Below are 21,083 nucleotides of genomic sequence, written 5' to 3'. Positions count from 1 at the left end.
ACACACACAATGGAATATTACTCAGCAATCACAAAGAATGAAATCTTGCCATTTGCAACAACGTGGATAGAACTAGAGTATATTATGCTAACTGAAATTAGTCAGAAAAAGACAAATATCATAGGACTTCACTCATGTGGAATTTAAGATACAAAACAGAGGAACATAAGGGAAGGGAAGCAAAAATAATATAAAAACAGGGCGGGGACAAAACATAAGAGAGTCTTAAATACAGAGAACAAACTGAGGTTAGCTGGAGGGATTGTGGGTGGAGGGATGGGCTAAATTGGCAAAGGGCATTGAGGAGGACACTTGTTAGGATGAGCACTGGGTGTTATATGTAGGGGATGAATCACTGGATTCTACTCCTAAAATGATTACTGCACTATATGCTAACTAAACTGGATGTAAGTAAATAAACAAACAAATAAATAAATAAAAGGATTAAAAAAACCAGAAAATACCTGCTTTAACTTTCTCATATTTAGGAGGATCAAAGCAAAGCAAATGGCTTCTATAAATATCCTTTCCAGGGGCACGTGGGGTGGCTCAGTTAGGTGTCCAACTCTTGATTTCCGCTCAGGTCATGATCTCATGGCTCATGGGATTGAGTCCCATGTCAGGCTCTACGCCGACAGCACAGAGCCTGCTTGGGATTCTCTCTCTCTCCCTCTCTCTCTCTCTCTGCCCCTCCCCCACTTGCAAGCTCTTTCTCAGAATAAACATTAAAAAAAATGTAAATATCCTTTCTAACCTGTAAAGAGTTTTACAGATATAAGATAGTATTACTGATAAAATAATCTCAGGAAGCAAAATCTAAGGAAAGGGAAGGGGGAAATTACAAATAATGGCATGCATGCCCACAAATTCTCAGGGAATAAATAAGAATGAGTGCTCATTAATTTTCCATCTGTTGGTTATAACTTTTCTGTAATGGCCTTATCAACAAACAACATTATATCATAAGGCAGAAGGTGCTAACAACCCTTACAAATAAAGCAAAAGAGAGCCAGAGGCAACAATTACTTGCCATATATAACTCCTTATTGATGCCAAGATACTTTCCGTTTCCACAGCCAACATCAGCCACTAACGAACCACGGGGCAAAGCTTTCAAAAACTCCACCACATGTGGCCAAGGGGTATGTCGTGTGCTGCTGAAGTGCCCAGCAATCTCCTCATAGACTCGGTGGACATACTCTTGCTCCAGTTGTGAGGCTTCTCTTTCGCTCTCTGGAAATGATGGGGGGGTCGCCTTCATCTGGCTGTCACAGACCAAAGGGTAACCTAATGCAAAAATTAAGCAATAAAAACCTTTCATTTTTATCCAAGTGATTCATAAGGTATCATGTTTTCTTAAAAGAACAAGCAAATCAATCCAAATTTGGTGACGGGGGCTAAACAGGCTCTGATTTATCAGTTTAAAAATAGCTGGTACCTAACAAGTCTAATTATATGTGCAAGGGTCTAACATACACAGAAGGGGAAAAATCCATGTGCGACAGAAATGACTGCAAGTCTGCAGGCCATATAATGCAGGTGCCTATCACCACTCAGGATTAAGGGTCCTCTCATTCAGGAAAGCTTCCTGATGGGCCTGGCCCAAACAGAAGAAATTTAGCTGATCTAACATGATGTAGGGTTTTTCTCTTGGTGGGCAGAGGAGACAGGACTTCTGGGGCCCTCAGACCCTCAGAAAAACAAGCCCTAGGAGCAAAGGGCATCATTTGGTAATGATCACAGGCATTTAAACGAGCACTCTTTGAAACAGTTTATATGTGTGTTCTCAGTTCTCACAGGAACATCATGAGCCGGTACTATTGCATCCACTTTACAGATGAGGCAACTGAAGCAGAGAACATCAAATAACAATCCTCAAGCAACAAAGATGGCAAGTCGTAGAGCCCGAACTGCACCCAGCCGGTGGGAACGCCGGAGCCCACATTCTCAGTGACTACAGGTGTCGCCTCCTTCAGTCGAATCAGCAAACTCCAAGGAGAACACCATCAAGTCAAGATGACGAAGGAAATTTAGGATATACTGTTATTCTAATTAACTAAATTCTGAAGTTGTCTTTTGTTCTCTGCAATCATGTCTAATACTCATTTTAAATCCTTGTCTGTTCTCTGCTGTCCTATAATTTCCCTTTATCTTCAGCCAAAGTCCATGATACACATCATTTTATTCTGGAAAATAAAGGAAAAAGGAGTGGTGTCCCTGGAGAAACCACAGTCAGGACAAAGGAAATAATCAGAAATCGTGAGGCAGCTAAGAATTGGGCTGCAGTGTTCACGGCTTCAGGAATTCTCCCTGCCTATAGTTAGACGGTGCTGAACCTTGAGCAATGGGGCAGGAGATAGCTCATCTATGCTAATGTGTGAGGTGGAGCTCTAAACAGTTTATGTGGATGTTTCAGAAAAGAGCAGCCACAGAAAGCCTGAGGGCTCTAAAATGTACATGTGAAAACAGACAGGTTACCTTATCTCGGTCACATCAGAATCCGACACAATATACATTAGAATTATCCTAAACTGATCTTAGGAACATTTTTATTCTCTTGGAAATTATGAACATCTAAGTTAGCTAAAGGGAGGAGCAACGCTTATCCTTAAAAACCCACACATTTTGACAAAGAGTGTCTAAAAGATGGCCTTGAACGTGAAAATCATCTGTAAACTGAATATACATTCAGAGCTTCTACAATATGCCTTACATTTAATTAATGTCCACAACAAAGAAACATTTGCATAAGAAAACTGGCTTGCCTTTCCAACTAGACTTCAGTTCCTGGAGAACATGAGCCATGCTTTATTTTTCAGTATCTTATAAAACTACTGGCAGTTTATGGGGCGCCTATCTGACTTCAGCTCAGGTCATGATCTCGCAGTTCGTGAGTTCAAGCCCCACGTCGGGCTCTGTGTTGACAGCTTGGAGCCTGGAGCCTGCTTCCGATTCTGTGTCTCCCTCTCTCTCTGCTCTTCCCCCGCTCATGCTCTCTCCCTTCTTCAAAAATAAATAAACATTAAAAAAAAATTTTTTTAATAAAAAAATAAATAAAACTACTGGCAGTTTAGACACTCAACAAATACTAAATAAGCTTTTTTTTTAATTGATAAAAATTTTGATGTTTTAAGGTAGCAATGACACTTTTAGCAAAAGAAACAAAAATCTGAAGTTTCACTAGATATCAAATATAGCAATTTCAAGTTTTCTAACAGATACTATTTACAAAATGAAAGGGATTTTTATTCACTGAGTCTAAGAAATACAGGTCATGATGTACTTGTATAGATAAGTGGAAATAACATACTCCTGACATGTTTTTGAGCACTTCTTTTATTCCCTTCTAGATTTCCAAACTGACCAAAACACAAACCACTGTTTATCCCCCTAGAGTTACCTACTTACTAAGGAACAATCTGTCATCTCTAACTTCCTCACTGGGTTAATGAGAAGTAATTTAGAAACAAGACAAGCTGTTTCCAATAAAAACTATTTTTGTATAAGTGATATTTTAATATCCTACAAGTGTGACTCCAATAAATAAAATATTTATTCGGCATCCAACTATGCTCAATTACTATATTTAGGAAAAATAAAGATGAATAAAATGCAGTCCCTGCCTTCAAGGAATATAAACTCTAATGGGGATGGGTTAAGAAAAATCTACATTAAGTACAACACTAAGCAAAATATGGAAAATACCCTTAGTGAAGTTAAGACCAAGCTCTCCTTGGTTCTAATGGGACTTTAAAAGATTTTTACACTTGATTTACTCCATTGTACAGTGGAACCAAAATTATATACTTACTACAATTACAAGGTGTTTGCCTCACTTTCCTAAATGTAAAAGATGTCCTTATTCCCCTCTTGCTTAAAGTTAAGTCTCCAACATCACTGGTGATAATTCCACTTTTGTGACCCTTGGATGCTTGAACGGTATCAAATTTTCTGGGTGTGATTCTAAAAACGACAGTCAAAATCATTTATTTAACACTGCATTCATAAAAGTATTTCAGGTCCTTTTAAAAACAGTAAGGGAACAGAGCAAATTTAGAAGAATTTATTGCAAATATCTACTGGATTTCCTGAATTGTTAAGCATTGTAGAGAAAACAAAAAATAGAAGTCTCTATCTTTTAAAAAGTTATCCTCAGGGTAATCATATTAAAAGAATGTACAACTAACAAATTATTCAAGAGATACAAACAGAATAACTAATATTTAATTAATACCAATTATGAGAGAAAAAAATAAGGAACAGATGGAGCAAAGAGGAAACAAACAGTAAAAAAAAAAAAAAACAACAAAAAAAACCCATTTAAATCCAGTCAACAATTACATTAAATGTAAAAGGACTAACATATCCAACTAAACAAAGAATGTCAAACTGGATTAAAAAAATAAAGTCCAACTCTATGTCAATTATAAGAGATGCATACCTTAAAATAAGGACAGATAATGGTTGAAAAGAAAGACTGAAAAACAGGATAGAACAGCACTTTCAACAATAGCCAAATTATGGAAAGAGCCTAAATATCCATCAACTGATGAATGGATAAATTGTGGTTTATATACACAATGGAATACTACGTGGCAATGAGAAAAAATGAAATCTGGCCACTTTCAGCAACGTGGATGGAACTGCAGGGTATTATGCTAAGGGAACTAAGTCAGGCAGAGAAAGATACCATATGTTCTCACTCATATGTGGATCCTGAGAAACTTAACAGAAGACCATGGGGGAGGGGACGGGGGAAAAAAAAAGTTAGGGAGGGAGCCAAAACATAAGAGACTCCTAAAAACTGAGAACAATCTGAGGGTTGATGGGGGGGGTGGGAGGGAGGGGAGGCTGGGTGACGGGTATTGAAGAGGGCACCTGTTGGGATAAGCATTGGGTGTTGTATGGAAACCAATTTGACAATAAATTTCATATGAAAAAAAAATTTTTTTTAAATGTCTTTTCCACCCTGAATTATACTGGGGTCTTTGTCAAAAATCAACTGATCTTATATATGTGGATGTATTCTGCCCCAATGGTCTGTCTATACACCAACACTATACTCTTTTGATTATGTAGCTTTAGTAAATTTTAAAAACTGGGTAAAATAAATCCTCCAAAACTGTTCGTCTGTTTCAAGATTGTTTTGATTATTCTAGACCCTTCCTATTTCCTTATAAATTTTAGAATCTGCTCATCAGTTTATATAAAAAGAGTCTTAAGATTTTAATTGGAATTACACTGAAACATTAGATCAACTTGGAACAACCTCTGAACAATATTAACTTTCTATCCATGATCATGGCATCTCTATCTCTTCGTTCTTTCTGGTCTTCTTTAATTTCTCTCAGCAGTGTTTCATAATTTTCAGTGTATATGTGTTGCATATCCTTTGTTAAGTTATTCCTAAGACTTAAAACTTTTTTTAAAAAATGTTTATTTATTCATTTTGAGAGAAAGAGTGGAAGCAACCTGGGGCAGGGGCAGAGAGAGAGAATCCCAGGTAGGTTCAGCACTATCAGCACAGAGCCTGATGTGGGACTTGAACCCATGAACTGGTGAGATCATGACCTGAGCCAAAATCAAGAGTCAGACACTTAACTGACTGAGCCACTCAGGTGCCCCAAGATTTAAATCTGAGGCCAAGTTTTCTGCTTGATTTACCCTAGCAAGTTTATCTCCCTATAGAGGTGGGTTTTACATTCAGAGAGAATGGGCTAAGCCTCAAAGGTCTGAGCAAATTATACAAAAGCATAATTTTACACTTAATGTGTTGATTTCTCTTTACTAAGAGCCAGATACGTTTTTTCTACATACCTAAAAAAGAGAAAGTTCAACTATATCATTAAAATGGATTTGATCCTGAAGTGAAAATAATGTATTTCAGCTCTGTTTTCATTTTGTCACTGTTATACTGTTTCTTCAATTTATTGTTAGAACCAGAATTCTCAAAAGGCAATAAAAGCAAAAATAAACAACTGGGACGACATCAAACTGAAAACCTTCTGCACAGTGAAGGAAACCATCAACAAAATGAAATGGCCAGCTACAGAATGAAAAAAAAAAAAACATTTCAAATTATATTGGTAAGGGGCTAGTATCTAAAATATATAAACAACTCCTACAACTCAATAGCAAAAAAACAGTCCATTTAAAAATGGGCAGAGGATCTGATGAGACGTTTTTCCTAAGACATACAGATGGTCAACAGGTACATGACAATGTGTTCAGTATCACTCATCATCAGGGGAATACAAATCAAAACCACAATGAGATATCACCTCATACCTGTTAGAATGGCTCTTACCAAAAAGATAAATTACAAGTGTCGGCGAGCAGGCAGAGAAGAGAGAACCCATGTGCACTGTTGGTTGGAATATAAACTGGTGCAGCCACTGCAGAAAACAGTATGAAGGTCCTCAAAAAATTTAAAGTAGAACTATCATATGATCCAGCAACTTCACTTCTGGATTTTTTGTTTCCAAAGGAAACAACTTGAAAAGATATCTGCAGTCCATGGTCACTGCAGCATTACTTACAACAGCCAAGACTTGGAAACAACTAAGTGCTCATCAATGAATGAATGAAGAAAACGTGTGTGTGTGTGTGTGTGTGTGTGTGTGTGTGTGTGTGTGTGTAGGGGAGAGGGAAGGGTAATGAAATATTATTCAGCCATAAAAAAGAAAGAAATCTTTCCATTTGCAACAATGTAAATGGACCTCGAGGGTACTATGCTAAGTGAAATAAGTCTGGCAAAGAGAAACAAATCCCATATAATCTCACATATACATGGAATGTAAAACAAAAACACAGCAAACTTGGAACACGTGGGTGGCTCACTTGGTTAAGCATCTGACTCTTGAGTTTGACTCAGGTCATGACCTCACTTGATTGTGAGATCAAGCCCTGCATAGAGGTCTGTGCTGACTGTGCGGAGCCTGCTCGGGATTCTCTCTCTTTCCCTCTATCTCTGCCCCTCCCCCACTCGTGTTCTTTCTCACAATAAATAAATAAACATTGTTAAAAAACCTTACAGGTATGCTGAACAGACTGGTGGCTGTGGGGCTGGTGGGGCCGGGCCAGGGTAGGCAGAGCCGTGTAAAATGGGTGAAACTGGTCAAAGGTACAAATTTCCAGTTACATAAATAAATCCTGGGCATGCAGTGTATAACATGGTGACTACAGTGAATAACACTGAACTGTATATTTGAAAGTTGCTAACAGTTAATCTTAAAAGTTCTCATCCCAGCAAAAAAAGCCTGTAACTACATGTGGTGATGGATGTTAACCAGACTTACTGTGATGATCATTTCACAACACATACAGATAAAGAATCATTATGTTGTACACTTGAAACTAACGCAATTTATATGTGAATTATATCTCAATTTAAAAAAGAATCAGAATTCCCAGGCTAATATCTTTTTAAACCACATCATAATTAACTAATTCAGGTACTAAAACGAAGTATTTTACAGGTCTTGATGCTATTTTAAAAAGAATTTTATTTCAGGGGCACCTGGGTGGCTCAGTTGGTTAAGCGTCCCACTTCAGCTTAGATCATGATCTCGTGGTTCTTGCATTCAAGCCCCACATCTGGCTCTGTGCTGACAGCTCAGAACCTGTAGCCTGCTTTGGATTCTGTGTCTCCATCTCTCTCTGCCCCTCCCCAATTCTCTCTCTCTGTCTCAAAAGTAAATAAATATTTTTTAAAAATTTTTAAGTATTCTATTTCATTTTCCAAAAATTAATTTTTGAATCCTGACCTAGTATGCTACAACTTTACTATATTCACGGTTTAGTTCTAACATTTGTTTAGATTTCCTAGGATTTTCCTACATCCACAATCATAAAGAGTTTTACTTCTTCCTTTCAAATCTCAATAATCTTTACATCTTTTTCTTGACCTACTATACTATGTAAAACACCCACTATAATATTCAATAGAGGTAGTGAGAGCAGACATCCCTGCCTTGTTCAGAATCTTAGGAAAAAGCATTCCATATTTCACCATTCAATAAAATGTTAGCTGTGGGTTCCTCACAGATAGCCTTTATCCAACTGAAGATGTTTCCTTCTTGTCCTAGTTTGCCAAGTTTTTATCATGAATGGATGCTGGATTCTGTCAAATACAATTTCTGCATCAATCAAGATGATTAAATATTTTTTTTTCTCCTTTGTCCTTTTAATGTCATGAATTACACGTTTTGGTTTCCAAATGTTAAACCAATCTTGCAATCCAGGGATAAATTCTACTTGGTCATGATGTATTTATATATCTCATACAATCGGATTTTCTAATATTTTTTAAGAATGTTTTCTCATCTCTGTTATGACAGATATTGGTCTGTAATTTTCTTTTGTTGTAATGTCCTTGACATGTTTTTGTGTCAGGGTAATGCTGGTCTCATAAAACAAGTTAGGAGAGTGGCTCTTGGAAAACAGCTTGCACTGAAGGCAATTTTTTAGAAGCAAAAGCAAGCAATCATTGCCTGATTTTATATGATTGTTACCCTGATAGCTGAAAATGATTAAAGCTATGGTATTAAATGCAGTCAAGATATTTTAGTACAATGAGTATCTTGAAACTCTTATTAGCAAGTAAATTTCTCTATTGAGGACTAAGTAGTTCTCTGTTATGGCTCTTTTTTTTTTTTTTTTTTTTAATATGAAATGTATTGTCAAATTGGTTTCCATACAACACCCAGTGCTCATCCCAACAGGTGCCCTCCTCAATGCCCATCATCCACTTTCCCCTCCCCTCTACCCCCATCAACCCTCAGTTTATTCTCAGTTTTAAAGAGTCTCTTATGATTTGCCTCCCTCCCTCTCTAACTTTTTTTTCCCCTTCCCCTCCCCCATGGTTTCCTGTTAAGTTTCTCAGGATCCACATAAGAGTGAAAACATATGGTATCTGTCTTTCTCTGAATGACTTATTTCACTTAGCATAACACTCTCCAGTTCTATCCAGTTATGGCTCTTTTAAGTCAATTACTTCACTTGCCTACAATTAAAGCTTAGACAAAGGCCAAGCAATACTTAACTGCTTTTCTGAGATTTTCCACGATGGGTAATCCATAGGTTAAGAATAATGAATTCTTAGGGCTTTTGGGTGGCTCAGTCGGTTAAGCATCTGACTCCGGCTCAGGTCATGATCTTGCGGTTCATAGGCTCAAGCCCCGCATCAGGCTCTGTGCTGACAGCTCAGAGCCTGGAGCCTGCTTCAGATTCTGTGTTTTCCTCCTCTCTGGCTCTCTCCTGCTTACATTCTGTATGTCCCTCTCTCAAAAATAAATAAACATTTAAAAAAAATTTTTTTAAAGAATGAATTTTTTTTTTATTTTTATTTTTTAACTTTTTTTTTTTTTTTATTTATTTTTGAGACAGAGAGAAACACAGCATGAACGGGGGAGGGGCAGAGAGAGAGGGAAACACAGAATCGGAAGCAGGCTCCAGGCTCTGAGCCATCAGCCCAGAGCCCGACTCGGGGCTCAAACTCACAGACCACGAGATCGTGACCTGAGCTGAAGTCGGACGCTTAACCAACTGAGCCACCCAGGCGCCCCAAGAATGGATTCTTTAAACAGTACTGAACATCCTTTTTTTCCTTCTGTACTCAAATTATAATCTAGTTGAAAAAATCTTAAATAAAAAGATAAAAACATTTTTTAGATTTAAATAATAGTTCAATAGAAGAGACATCTCAAGGATCAAACAATCTTTAGGAGTTTAAGGGAGAAATTATTTCAGGCTAATGTACCCAGAAGTTTTATAAATTATAAAGGAAGTCAAGGTTGAGCTCTATTTTAAAAACAAAGGAAAGGAAGCCTACTGCGCTGAGGGCTGGTGCAAGTGGAAAGGCTAGAGGGTACATAGGGCACCGTATAAATTCGGAGGAAAGAGAGCAATCGAGTCCAGCTGGACCATCAAGGTTAAGGGCACAGATCCTGAAGCAAGACTGCCTGGCTTCTCATCTTGGCTCTGACACTTAATGGTTCTATGACTCTGTACAAGTTCCATAACCTCTTTATGTTCCAATTTTCTTTAAAAATGGGACAAAGCACGGAACAAACTTTCCACTGCGACAGGATGAGTTAACTCAGCAAACTGTGTGAAACTCTAAGCACAAGGGCCAGCACAAAGAAAATGCTCCAAAAGTAATTTAAAAGAAGAATCAAAGAAATGTATAAATAAGGGCCTCCCCAGGCAGTCAAATACCCTCATGAAGCAGGTGGGCTTGTTTAGAAATGTGTCATTTGATGGGGTGCCTGGGTGGCTCAGTCGGTTGAGCATCCGACTTCAGCTCAGGTCAGGATCTCACAGTCCGTGAGTTCGAGCCCTGCGTCGGGCTCTGTGCTGACAGCTCAGAGCCTGGAGCCTGCTTCGGAGTCTGTGTCTCCCTCTCTCTCTGACCTTCCCTGTTCATGCTCTCTCTCTGTCTCAAAAATAAATAAACATTAAAAACAATAATAATAATAATAATAATAATAAAAACAAATGCGTCGTTTGCCGTTAAACACATTGGAATTGTTTCATTTCAAAACAACAAAGTGTTCTCTTCCACCCATTCTAGCTTTCCATTCTCTACTTGTAACACAGACGAGATCTATTTAGTTTTCAGGTGACTCTGTCACAAGATAAACACAACAGTGCAAGCACAGTGGTAAGTGACAGGTGATGCTCAGCCTCAGTGTGGGGAACCACAGAACCAGGCAGGAACTGCAGAGAACTTGAGAATGTCCGCCTCATCTAAAGAAGGCCACTGACTTAATAAAACCAGGGCCAAGGGCTGCTAGGGCCCATTGTTGTCACATTTACCAATTTTCTTTTTTTTAAAATTTTTTTTGTAAATGTTTATTCATTTTTGAGAGACAGAGAGAGACAAAGCATGTGTGGGGGCAGAGAGAGGGAGACACAGAAATCTGAAGCAGGCTCCAGGCTCTGAGCTGTCAGCACAGAGCCCGATGCTGGGCTTGAACCCATGAACTGTGAGATCATGACCTGAGCCGAAGTTGGATGCCCAACTGACTGAGCCACCCAGGAGCCTCACATTTCCCAACTTTCAAAGGACACTGAAGACTCAGATTTTTATGTGAAAGCACCTGATTTTCTTATGTACACAATTTTTTAACATGCTACCACACATACCACCACTACCCCAGCCAAAGAGAACACGCCTGACCACTACATCTGACCCACGTGCTGCCCATCTGCCGTAAAGAGCATGGTGACTAGAATAGGAAATCTGAACTAGATCAAATTAAGAATTTGTAAGTAACATTTGAGGGCAGACATAACTGCCCTCTGGTCAATCTTGCAGAGATAACTCCTCTTAACAATGAACAGCACAATATACATTGGATGAGAAAATAATGTGATCAAAATGATGTTTAGGAGAATTAATCTGTACCATCACCCAGAACAGATTAAAATATGTTTATAACACAGGCTTATGAAAAGTCATTTTTCATTTTGTATTTGCTGAAATACCATTGCTCTGAAGTTTAAACGTTACCAACAGTAAAAATGCTTAAACCTAAAAAAAAGAAAATGTGAATATTCTCAAAATTCTAGGAATACTTGAAGCCATTGGATCACCTCACCTTTTTCATTTACTGTTAAGTGAAAATATTTTAGATGGCCATGAAAAAAAAATCAGGTAAATTTAAGCCTCACTGCACAAAATCAGGCCATCCGTTTTTATGGTTCACATTCAATACAGGTTACAAATTCATTTACATGTTCATTTCCTTGAATTCTTATAAAAATGAATCAGTTAAAATCTTCAAGCAGGACATTATTAGTAAGTGAAGAACTCAGCAGTATTTTAAGTAGAATATAAGTAAATTTTAATGGTATGATGTCTCCCTTCTCAAGACTAAAGATATATTCTTATCAAAAGTGCATAAACTCATTTCTTTGAGATTAGATTCAGTTAAACAAACTCAAAGTGAGGGACATTCTAGAAAACAACTGGCCCCTTAAATATGCCAAAATTATGAAACACAGAGAAGTTGAGGAACTGTTTCAAATTAAAGAAGACTAAAGAGAACTGACAAGTTAGCATGTCATAGGCAGAGTCCCAGATCAGAGGGGAAGGACACTGTGAACTCACAGACGGATCCCAGATCAGAGGGGAAGTGTACTATAAACCACTAGGAAAGATCCTCTGCTTGACCAAACTTTAGTTGGCCTTCTCTGAGCCTGATTCAACCCCATCCTTGGGCAAGAGCCCAATTTTAGAAAGAATCCTGCTGAGTCAGTTTAACCAGAATCCCCCACTCTAGATATCTGATTGTCCTCAATAACCAAACATATTCCTCACTCCCCAACTGGCACCCCCAGGTGACCTCTGATCTGCAAGCATCCTATGGGGATTTAGCCAGAAGTGCCCCCACCCCCGGCCCCCCGCTCTGGCCCCATCACTGATGTTTCCTCTTCGTAATTTTCCCCCTACTGATACTGCCCCACCCCCATCCCAGCTCCTTGGCTATCAATGCTGACTTTTCCTTGTTGTATTTGGAATCAGGGCAAATTCTATACTGTGGTCCCTTTTCTCCTACTGCAACAGTTTGAGTAAAATCTGGTTTTGCTACTTTAACTACTGGCAGTCTTTGACAGGACTGAACTATGAAGTACAACCAGCAAAATCTGTAGATGGTTTGTATAAGACTGTGTGTGCTAAGAGTATTTTTATCAATGTTGAGTTTTCTGAATTTGAGTTGCACAGCAGCCTTCTATCATAGGGTTTGGCAAACTTTTTCTGTAACAGGATCAAATAGCTAATATTTGAGGCATAGAGGGCCATGTACAGTTTCTGTGACATAGTCTCTGTTGCTTTTGTTTCTTACAACCCTTTAAAAATGTAAAAACCAAAATAATAATCATAATCATAATAATCCTAAATTTAAAAAAATAAAAATAAAAATGTAAAAACCATTCTTGGCTCAAGAGCTGCACAGAACAGGCTATGGGCTAAATCTGGCCAACAAGCCATAGGTTGCCAACCCCTGATGTAATAAATATACTTGCTCTTAGGAAAACTGCAATGAGGCATGGAAGAGTAGAGGATCATAATGTCTGCAACTTGTTCTCAAATGACTCAGCAATAACAATAATAATAATGATAATATGTACAATAATATGTACACATGGTAAAATGTTCACAAATGGTAAATCTAGGTGAAAGGTGAGGGGAGTTCATTATACCAGCTAGCAACTTTCCATTAAACTTGACTTTTATCAAAATAAAAGGTTAAGATTTACCAAAAAAGGGGCATAGATATCTCTGGGGATTTAAACCTGGACACCTCAATGTACAGACATGGGGCCTGGTTCTGGCAGCTCAAGCAGGAGAGAATGAGAACTGTCACAAAGGAAGAGGTATTCTGTCATCAAGGTCACTTCAATACATACCCATGTGTCCAGAGGTATCTAGATTCTCTGGTCATCACCAGCAAACTCCGACGAGGCAACATAACGGGCACTGTGATGCCGTCTGGGTGCTTAAAGTCCATGACAACCTTGAAGGAAAGACAAAAGCATAAAGATGAATCAAAAATGTCATGTACTCCAAGGGTAAGAATGATTAATTGATTCTGGCTTTCCAGGTTAACAGGGATTCAGACACGATAATGCTTACAGAAGAGTATAGCACGGTGGTCTTCAAACTTCTGTGGACATAAAAATCAACTGGATGGCTAAAAAACACCCTTCATCCATAGGCTCAAACTTAGCAGGTCTAGGATGAGGCCCAGGAATCTGCATTTCTAACAATCACCCCAGGAAATTATGATGCAGGTGGTCTGAGGACCATACATACAGTGCAAAACACGAAGGCAGTGGTCAAATGCTAGGACTGGGGGCTGAAATATTCATATCCTGACTCTTCCATTTACTTGCTATATGACCCAGGACAAGTCAGTTAACCCCTCTGTGCCTCAGTTTCCTCAGTCCTTATAGGACTGTTACATGAATTAAATATATAATGGACATAAAAGACACTATCTGGCACATAATATAAAAATTCTATAATATAATTATACACAGGATATTAATAATTAATAACACCCCCCCCCAAACAACTATTAGATGCCTATTCTCATATAACCCATTTTGCCTTTAAAGTCATGCAACATTTTGGATACTGAAGGCTAATTTATAGGAGACAATCGAAGAACACAGGAACATTTTCAGTAACTCTTTCTAGGTTGTGCTCAAATATTATTATGAATAACAACCTATTAAGATACAACACCAGGAAACTATTTGTCCTCAGGAACCCAACTGCCAAAGAGTTCAGTCTAAACATAGCAGCAGCTGACAAAGGTGACTTTAAAAGGCACACCATGGGGCTAAAAAATATTTTTAAGTGAACAATTCAATCCACTTGAAAAATAAATATGACAACGAAGTATCAGCAGGATGAACGGAACTTAGCAAAGCATCTTTGTTAAAGGTGAACTTTTAGCACAGTACTTCGCATAACAACTGTTACCGACTATTATCGGTTCAAAGTAGACAACAGACATGAAAATTCCTCGTAAACTACAAAGAATTATAAAGACCCAAGGTGCTTTTCTCCCTTTCGCATCTGTCCTGGGAAATAGGGAAAATAAAGCGAACTGACAGAATTTCATTTTCTAACAATTATCTGTTCCAAATGATCACTTTTGAAATTTCAAAAAACCATGCTCTAAAAATATTCTATTTATAAACACCGCAGATGAATTCTTAAGTTGTGGGGTGAAGTATAATGATACCTGCAACTTTCCAAAATGTATACGTAAGACGATGGACTGTTAAAAGAATGGACAGACGGACAACTATTCGATAAAGCAAAAATGTTAAAAAGTTAACTGTAGAATCTAGGTGGTACATATATAGGTATTTGCTATACAATTCATTCTATTTTCCTATATGAAAATTTTCATACTAAAAAGTTGAGGGAAAGGGAGAAAAACCCACTCTGACCCATTTTTAAACCAACACACGAAAGGGCGCCTGGGTGGCTCAGTCGGCTAAGCGTCCGACTTCGGCTCAGGTCATGATCTCCCAGTTCGTGAGTTCAAGCCCCGCGTCGGGCTCTGGGCTGACAGCTCGGAGCCTGGAGCCTGCTTCAAATTCTATGTCTCCCTCTCTCTCTGCTCCTCCCCTGCTCACGCTCCATCTCTCTCTCCTTCAAAAATAAAAATAAAAACATTTAAAAAGAAAATTTTTTTAAAAAACCAACACATGAAGGTTTCAATCTTCTGAAGAAAAACTAAGGTCTACGTAGAGGACAGAATGACAAGCAGATTTATTAATTTTTTTTTATCAGAGAAAATCATTTGTGGCTTAAGGAAATGAAAACTGTTGACAAGAAACTATTCTGAGAGACTAGACTCCCATTTATTCCTTAGATGAATATTTATTTTTCACTGTGTGAGCTTTCAAAGGCCACAATGGTAAGCAAGAAACATGTCCTCGCCTGCCCAGAGGTTACAGTTCCTGGCTAATTAACACTCAACATTTGTTACAAATCTACAGTGCCTATTTACTTGTAAAATGCAAACACATTTCCTTCCATCAACAGAGAGTAATGATCTTAAAATTGGGAAATCTCAGTTTAGACAAAAGATCAGAACTAACAAGACAAGTATGAACTTGATGCTAATTATTTCGGAAATATGTGTCCTGAATACAGAAGCCAAGTTTCAAGGAAGAAAAATACACTACCAAATAAGTCAAATTTTACGGGAATTAGGTTAGAATATACATAATACTTATCATTATTATTGATGATAATCATTATTAGTTTGCTAGACAGGCTCACAGAACTCAGGAAAACAGTTCACTCACTGTTTACCAGTTGATTATAAAATGATATTATAAAGGATCCAGATGAACATCCAGATGGAAGAGACGTGCAGGGCCGTGTGTGTGTGGGAAGGGGCACACAGCTTCCATACCCTCTCTACTGTGCCCTTCTTCCAGCACCTCTGCATGTTCATCGGCCCGGAAGCTCTCTGACCCCCAGACTATTGGGATTTTTACGGAGGCCTCATCATGTAGGCATTATCAGTTACTAACTCTATCTCCAGCCCCTCTCGCCTCTGGAAAACAGGGAACGGGACTGAAAATTCCAAGCTTCTGACCTTGGCTTGGTCTTTCTGGTGAGCAGCCACCATCCAGGAGCCCACGAGGAGTCATCTCACTAGAACAAGACACTGTCATCCCCCAGGGAATTCCAAGAGACTTAGGAAGTCTGTGTCAGGAACCCGGGTGAATTACCAAATATTAGAACAAAAAATGCTCCTAGTACTCTTCTTATTTAGGAAATTTAGAAGTGTTTTTGGAGTTCTGTGCCAGGAACTGGGGACACAGACTAATAAACCTGTTTTCTATTGCCTCACAGGTATACAATGTGAGAGTTTGTTTTTTTTTTTTTTAATTAAGAAAGTAATTTTTATTTATAAAATTAAAAGAAAATTAAATTTTTCTTAAAACAGTCCATCATAAAAGATTGTCATTATCATCATATTTATCATATCATCATATTTATTTATCATATCATATTTATTTAAACTAAACAAGGCTTTGTTAATACTAAAAAAAAAAAAAAAATTTTTTTTTTAAATTCACAAAGGATTCACAATCAATAACGCTCCCTGCAACTGCTGAATCATTCTGCCAATGTGACAGCTTTGCTCCACAGGAGCTTTTTCCAATTATTCTTTTTGGTTTTACCTATTTTCCTTATTTTCCGAGATGGCAGAGTCAATAAAGATCAAGGTCCCAGCAAGCTCGTGGGGCATGATGGAGAATAATGTTCAGTTCAAAGCAAGCAAACAAAAAATCCTAGACTTTCTGATCTTATAAAACCTTTATGCATTCAAAGTACAATAGAAGTGAAAACCCCAGACACAGCCATCACTCTATCCTCAAGGAAAGATGACTCATGACAGAAAAGTACATGAAATAAATAGATCTCCGTGTCGGCTAAACAGGAAAATGAAGAGGACATTGCTACTGGGAGCATTTCCAAGAAAGAAGACAAACTTAATGTGGATCCTTACTGGTTAGAAAATTGGGTTGAGATCATGAACATTCTGAAACCCTGAACGGCATATGCACAAGAGACAATATGATGTAAAGCATGACACGTGAGTCACAGAGAACGATGAAGACTGATAGGGTGGAAGTCACTATGTTTGACTGAAGAAAATATCCCACAGCTGAGAATGTAGCAGGAGCTAGAGAAGTCCACCTGTTCCCCATTTCATGCCAAATATAAATCTTCTGTAATTGCACTGATGTTTTCATTGGATTCAAATGAAGCAAGAATTTGCTTATTTTAAATGGCAAACAAGGGGGCTCCTGGGAGGCTCAGCTGGTTAAGCGTCCGACTCTTGGGTTCAGCTGAGGTCACGATCTCATGGTTTGTGAGTTCAAGCCCCACATCGGGCTCTGAGATGACACCGTGAAGCCTGCTGAGGATTCTTTTTCCCTATGTGTCTGCCCACTCAATCTCACCCCCACCTCTATCTCTCTAAAAAATAAATAAATGAATATTTTTTAAAAATGGCAAACAAGTGACTCTACCTGTTTCATCAGGGCCATGTCTACCACATTTGGACAAGTGGGAAAGGAGAAAAGGAAAAAGGGAGAGAGTCACGAATGCAAATATACGAGACTGAAGCTAAAAAGTATTTACAAAGAAATACAGGTCATGTCAAAAATGTCTGTTTACATACTTTCCTTGGACCACAAATACAGAATCCCAGTGTATCATGAGATATATAGTCCATTGTGGGGGAGAAGAGGAACTTAGAACATTTTTAGTAAAACAAATAATAATTTTTTGTCTCTCTACAAAAAATGACGCCCCTAAATGTGTACTTTGCTAAACTGAAAAGTAGCTGGAAGAAAAGCCTGCTGATATGCCATATTATTCCAGGGCAGAGGAACTAATAGGAATTTTGTCTGGGACACTTGGAGAACACTGGCTGATGTCAATGACCTTTCAATCTCCTACCCGCGCCATATAAGTCTGCTTAGTTTTCATCCTTTAAGGCAAGTTAAAATCAAAGACCAAAACAAACCTATTTCCCTTCCTGGACTCCTATTGGCAAGATATGTTTCCAAACAACAACAAAAGCAGGAGCCTTGAAATTTGCTAAATTTCTTGAACGCTGAGAAGTCAAGATTACCAAGTCTTGTGAAACTCAAAGGAAAGAAACTGTGGCAGCCACACACCCTGAACATACTAGACCCACGGTCTCCCATTTGAAAATCGCTGAAAGAAAACAAACTCTACTCCCTTGCTGCACAGTCAGAAGCAATTTTGTAATGTCCAGGCCTCAATATTCTTGTCGTGAGGGGCAAAGTCGCGCACTGGAACATATAGATGAGATGGTACTTTGTGGCACAGCAAAGTGGTCCTTCAAGAAGTACGTGCAGGAGAGAACTACCGCTGTGGCCCAAATGCCCTCGTTCCCCACTGCCTCTGAGAGAGGATGCGAGAAGCAGAGCATCATCTGAGCTTCTGGTGTGAAAACTTTCCCCGCTGGTCAGATACCACGTCTGCATTTAGGATCCATACCTGGGAACCTGCCTACAGTAGTGGATGTGTGAAACAAGCAAAATCAGGCTAAAACTTCAGAAGAAAACACCACAAACAACTCTAGAGCGTATGTCAGCAAATTCCACCTGTCGAATACGACCCTGTCTTCCAAAACTAGGTCTCCACTGCTGAAAGCATAGAGGCTGGCATCTCTACATCTTCCCCAAATACACATAATTTTGAACCGTTTTGTCTGGCTGAGCTCAAGTAGAATATAAAACAAAAGTGGAAGCATTTTTTAGTTTAAATGGTCTAAATACATTTGCAAAAGGCACAAAAGAGAGCAAAGTAAACACTGCACAACGGAAGAATACACTTGAAAAAGAAAAGATGCTGAATTGGACACACTGTAGCCACCACTGAATATTATAAATGCTTAGCTTAAATGTCTGTAATATATTCATGCTCACGTGTTTGCACTGGGACCACTTGCTATCAGCTTTCATTTTACCACACGGAGGCTTCATTCCTTTGCAGGAACTGTAAAGTGAAAATCCACATCCCCCAAAGTCGGAATCCAAAAACAAGAGACAATCACAAACCACTTCAGTAAAATTAAGTTTTGCTTTATATATGACAAAACTCCAAAGGTAATGAAACATTTTAGCTTTAAAAAACATTATTTGGGGGCACCGGGGTGGCTCAGCCGGTTAAGCATCCGACTTCCGCTCAGGTCATGATCTCACGGTTCATGGGTTCAAGTCCCACGTCGGGCTCTGTGCTGACAGCTCAGAGCCTGGAGCCTGCTTTGAGTTCTCTCCCTCTCTCTGTTTCTCCCTCTCTCTGCCCCTCCCCACTCATGCTCTGCCTCTCTCTCTCAAAAATAAACATTAAAAACTTTTTAAAAAATTATTTGAGGGGCGCCTGGGTGGCACAGTCGGTTAAGCGTCCGACTTCAGCCAGGTCACGATCTCGCGGTCCGTGAGTTCGAGCCCCGCGTCAGGCTCTGGGCTGATGGCTCGGAGCCTGGAGCCTGTTTCCGATTCTGTGTCTCCCTCTCTCTCTGCCCCTCCCCCGTTCATGCTCTGTCTCTCTCTGTCCCAAAAATAAATAAAAAACGTTGAAAAAAAAATTAAAAAAAAAAATTATTTGATATTTTATGCTTATTTACTTGTTACATTCTGTCTAGTAGATTACACTCAACAAATATTTTTGAATGAATAAATGAATGAATAAATTCACCATCAACAATTTATTTGAAAAGAATAGGGTGATGTACCTTACATTTTTGGACAGAAAGCTTCCAAAATTCCATTTAATTCTTTTCTGAGCTTTCCTCCTTAGGCAAAATAAGTCAACAGATTCACATGCACAGATAACCACAATGAGACAGCTAAAGCAAAAAGAACAATAGTAGTCACGAGTGTATCTACTCCTGAGGCCCTAGCTTACTTCTCATGAAGCAAAACCCACTTATTAGAATAGCTTCCATAGGTACCATAATGAAGTACTACTTCACATCTCTTAGAGTGGCTACCATCAGAAGGAAGGGAAGGGAAAGGAAAGGAAAGGAAGGGAAGGGAAGGGAAGGGAAGGGAAGGGAAGGGAAGGGAAGGGGGAAAGAAGGAAGGGAAGAAAGAAAGGAAGGAAGAAAGGAAGAAAAAAATAAGGGAAGGGAAGGGAAGAAGGAAAGAAGGAAGGTGAAGAAAGGAAGGAAGGAAGGAAGAAAAAAAATAAGGGGAGGGGAGAGGAGAGAAAGAAGGAAGGGGAAGAAAGGAAGGAAGAAAGGAAAAAAAATTAGGGAAGGGAAGGGAAGGGGAAGGGAGGAAGGAAGGAAAGAAGCAAGGAAGGAAAGCCAAACAAGTATTAAAGAGTTAAAGACGTAGAGAAAAGAGAACCCTTGTGCACTGCTGCTGGGAATGCAAATTGGTGCAGCCACTGTGAAAAACAGTGTGGAGGTTCCTCAGAAAGTTAAAACTAAAATTACTCTCTGATCCAGCAATTCCACTTCTGGGTATTTACCCAAAAGAAATGAAAGCACTAACTCAAAAAGATATCTGCACCCCCATGTCCACAGCAGTATTATATACAACAGTCAAGACATGGAAACAATCTAAGTGTCCATCAAAAGATGAATGGATAAAGAAGGTGTGATATTTATACACAATGGAATATTATTCAGCCATTAAAAAGAAAGAAATCCTGCCATGTGTGACAACATGAATGGACTCGGACCAGGAGGGCATTATGCTGAGTAAAATAAGTCAGACAAAGACATGCCATATGAGCTCACTTAATATGTAGAATATAAAAAAATTAAAACACCAAACTCACAGATAGAGAACAGATTGGTGGTTGCCAAAGGCAGGGAGTGCAGAGTGGGTGAAATGGGTAAACAAACTTCCAGTTATAGAACTAGTAAATCGTGGGGAGATAAGGTACAGTATGATGACTAATAGTAATACGGTGGTGTATATTTGAAAGTTGCTGAGAGATTTTAAAAGCTCTCATCACAAGGGGAAAACATTGTAATCATATG

General features: G+C 38.7%; 1 protein-coding gene across 3 annotated transcripts in view; it reads right to left on the bottom strand.

Annotated features, from left to right (window-relative positions):
- Positions 1-118: 118 nt before the first annotated feature.
- ALKBH8 (alkB homolog 8, tRNA methyltransferase) overlaps positions 119-21,083 on the bottom strand; it is a 48,852-nt gene continuing 27,887 nt past the window's right edge. For 2 of the 3 annotated variants that reach the window (XM_049621414.1, XM_049621424.1), the window contains 3 exons: positions 13,417-13,523; positions 3,812-3,963; positions 119-1,287 (listed from right to left, as the gene is read on the bottom strand). In XM_049621414.1, the coding sequence (XP_049477371.1) occupies positions 956-1,287; positions 3,812-3,963; positions 13,417-13,523 (591 nt within the window). In that variant the 3' untranslated portion in view covers positions 119-955. The remainder of the gene's footprint in view (positions 1,288-3,811; positions 3,964-13,416; positions 13,524-21,083) is intronic. The other variant, XM_049621432.1, reaches the window with a different exon arrangement.

The sequence above is a fragment of the Panthera uncia genome, chromosome D1 (genome assembly GCF_023721935.1).
Source record: "Panthera uncia isolate 11264 chromosome D1, Puncia_PCG_1.0, whole genome shotgun sequence".
Lineage (NCBI taxonomy): Eukaryota > Metazoa > Chordata > Mammalia > Carnivora > Felidae > Panthera > Panthera uncia.
This window is presented reverse-complemented; position numbering and strand designations above follow the sequence as displayed.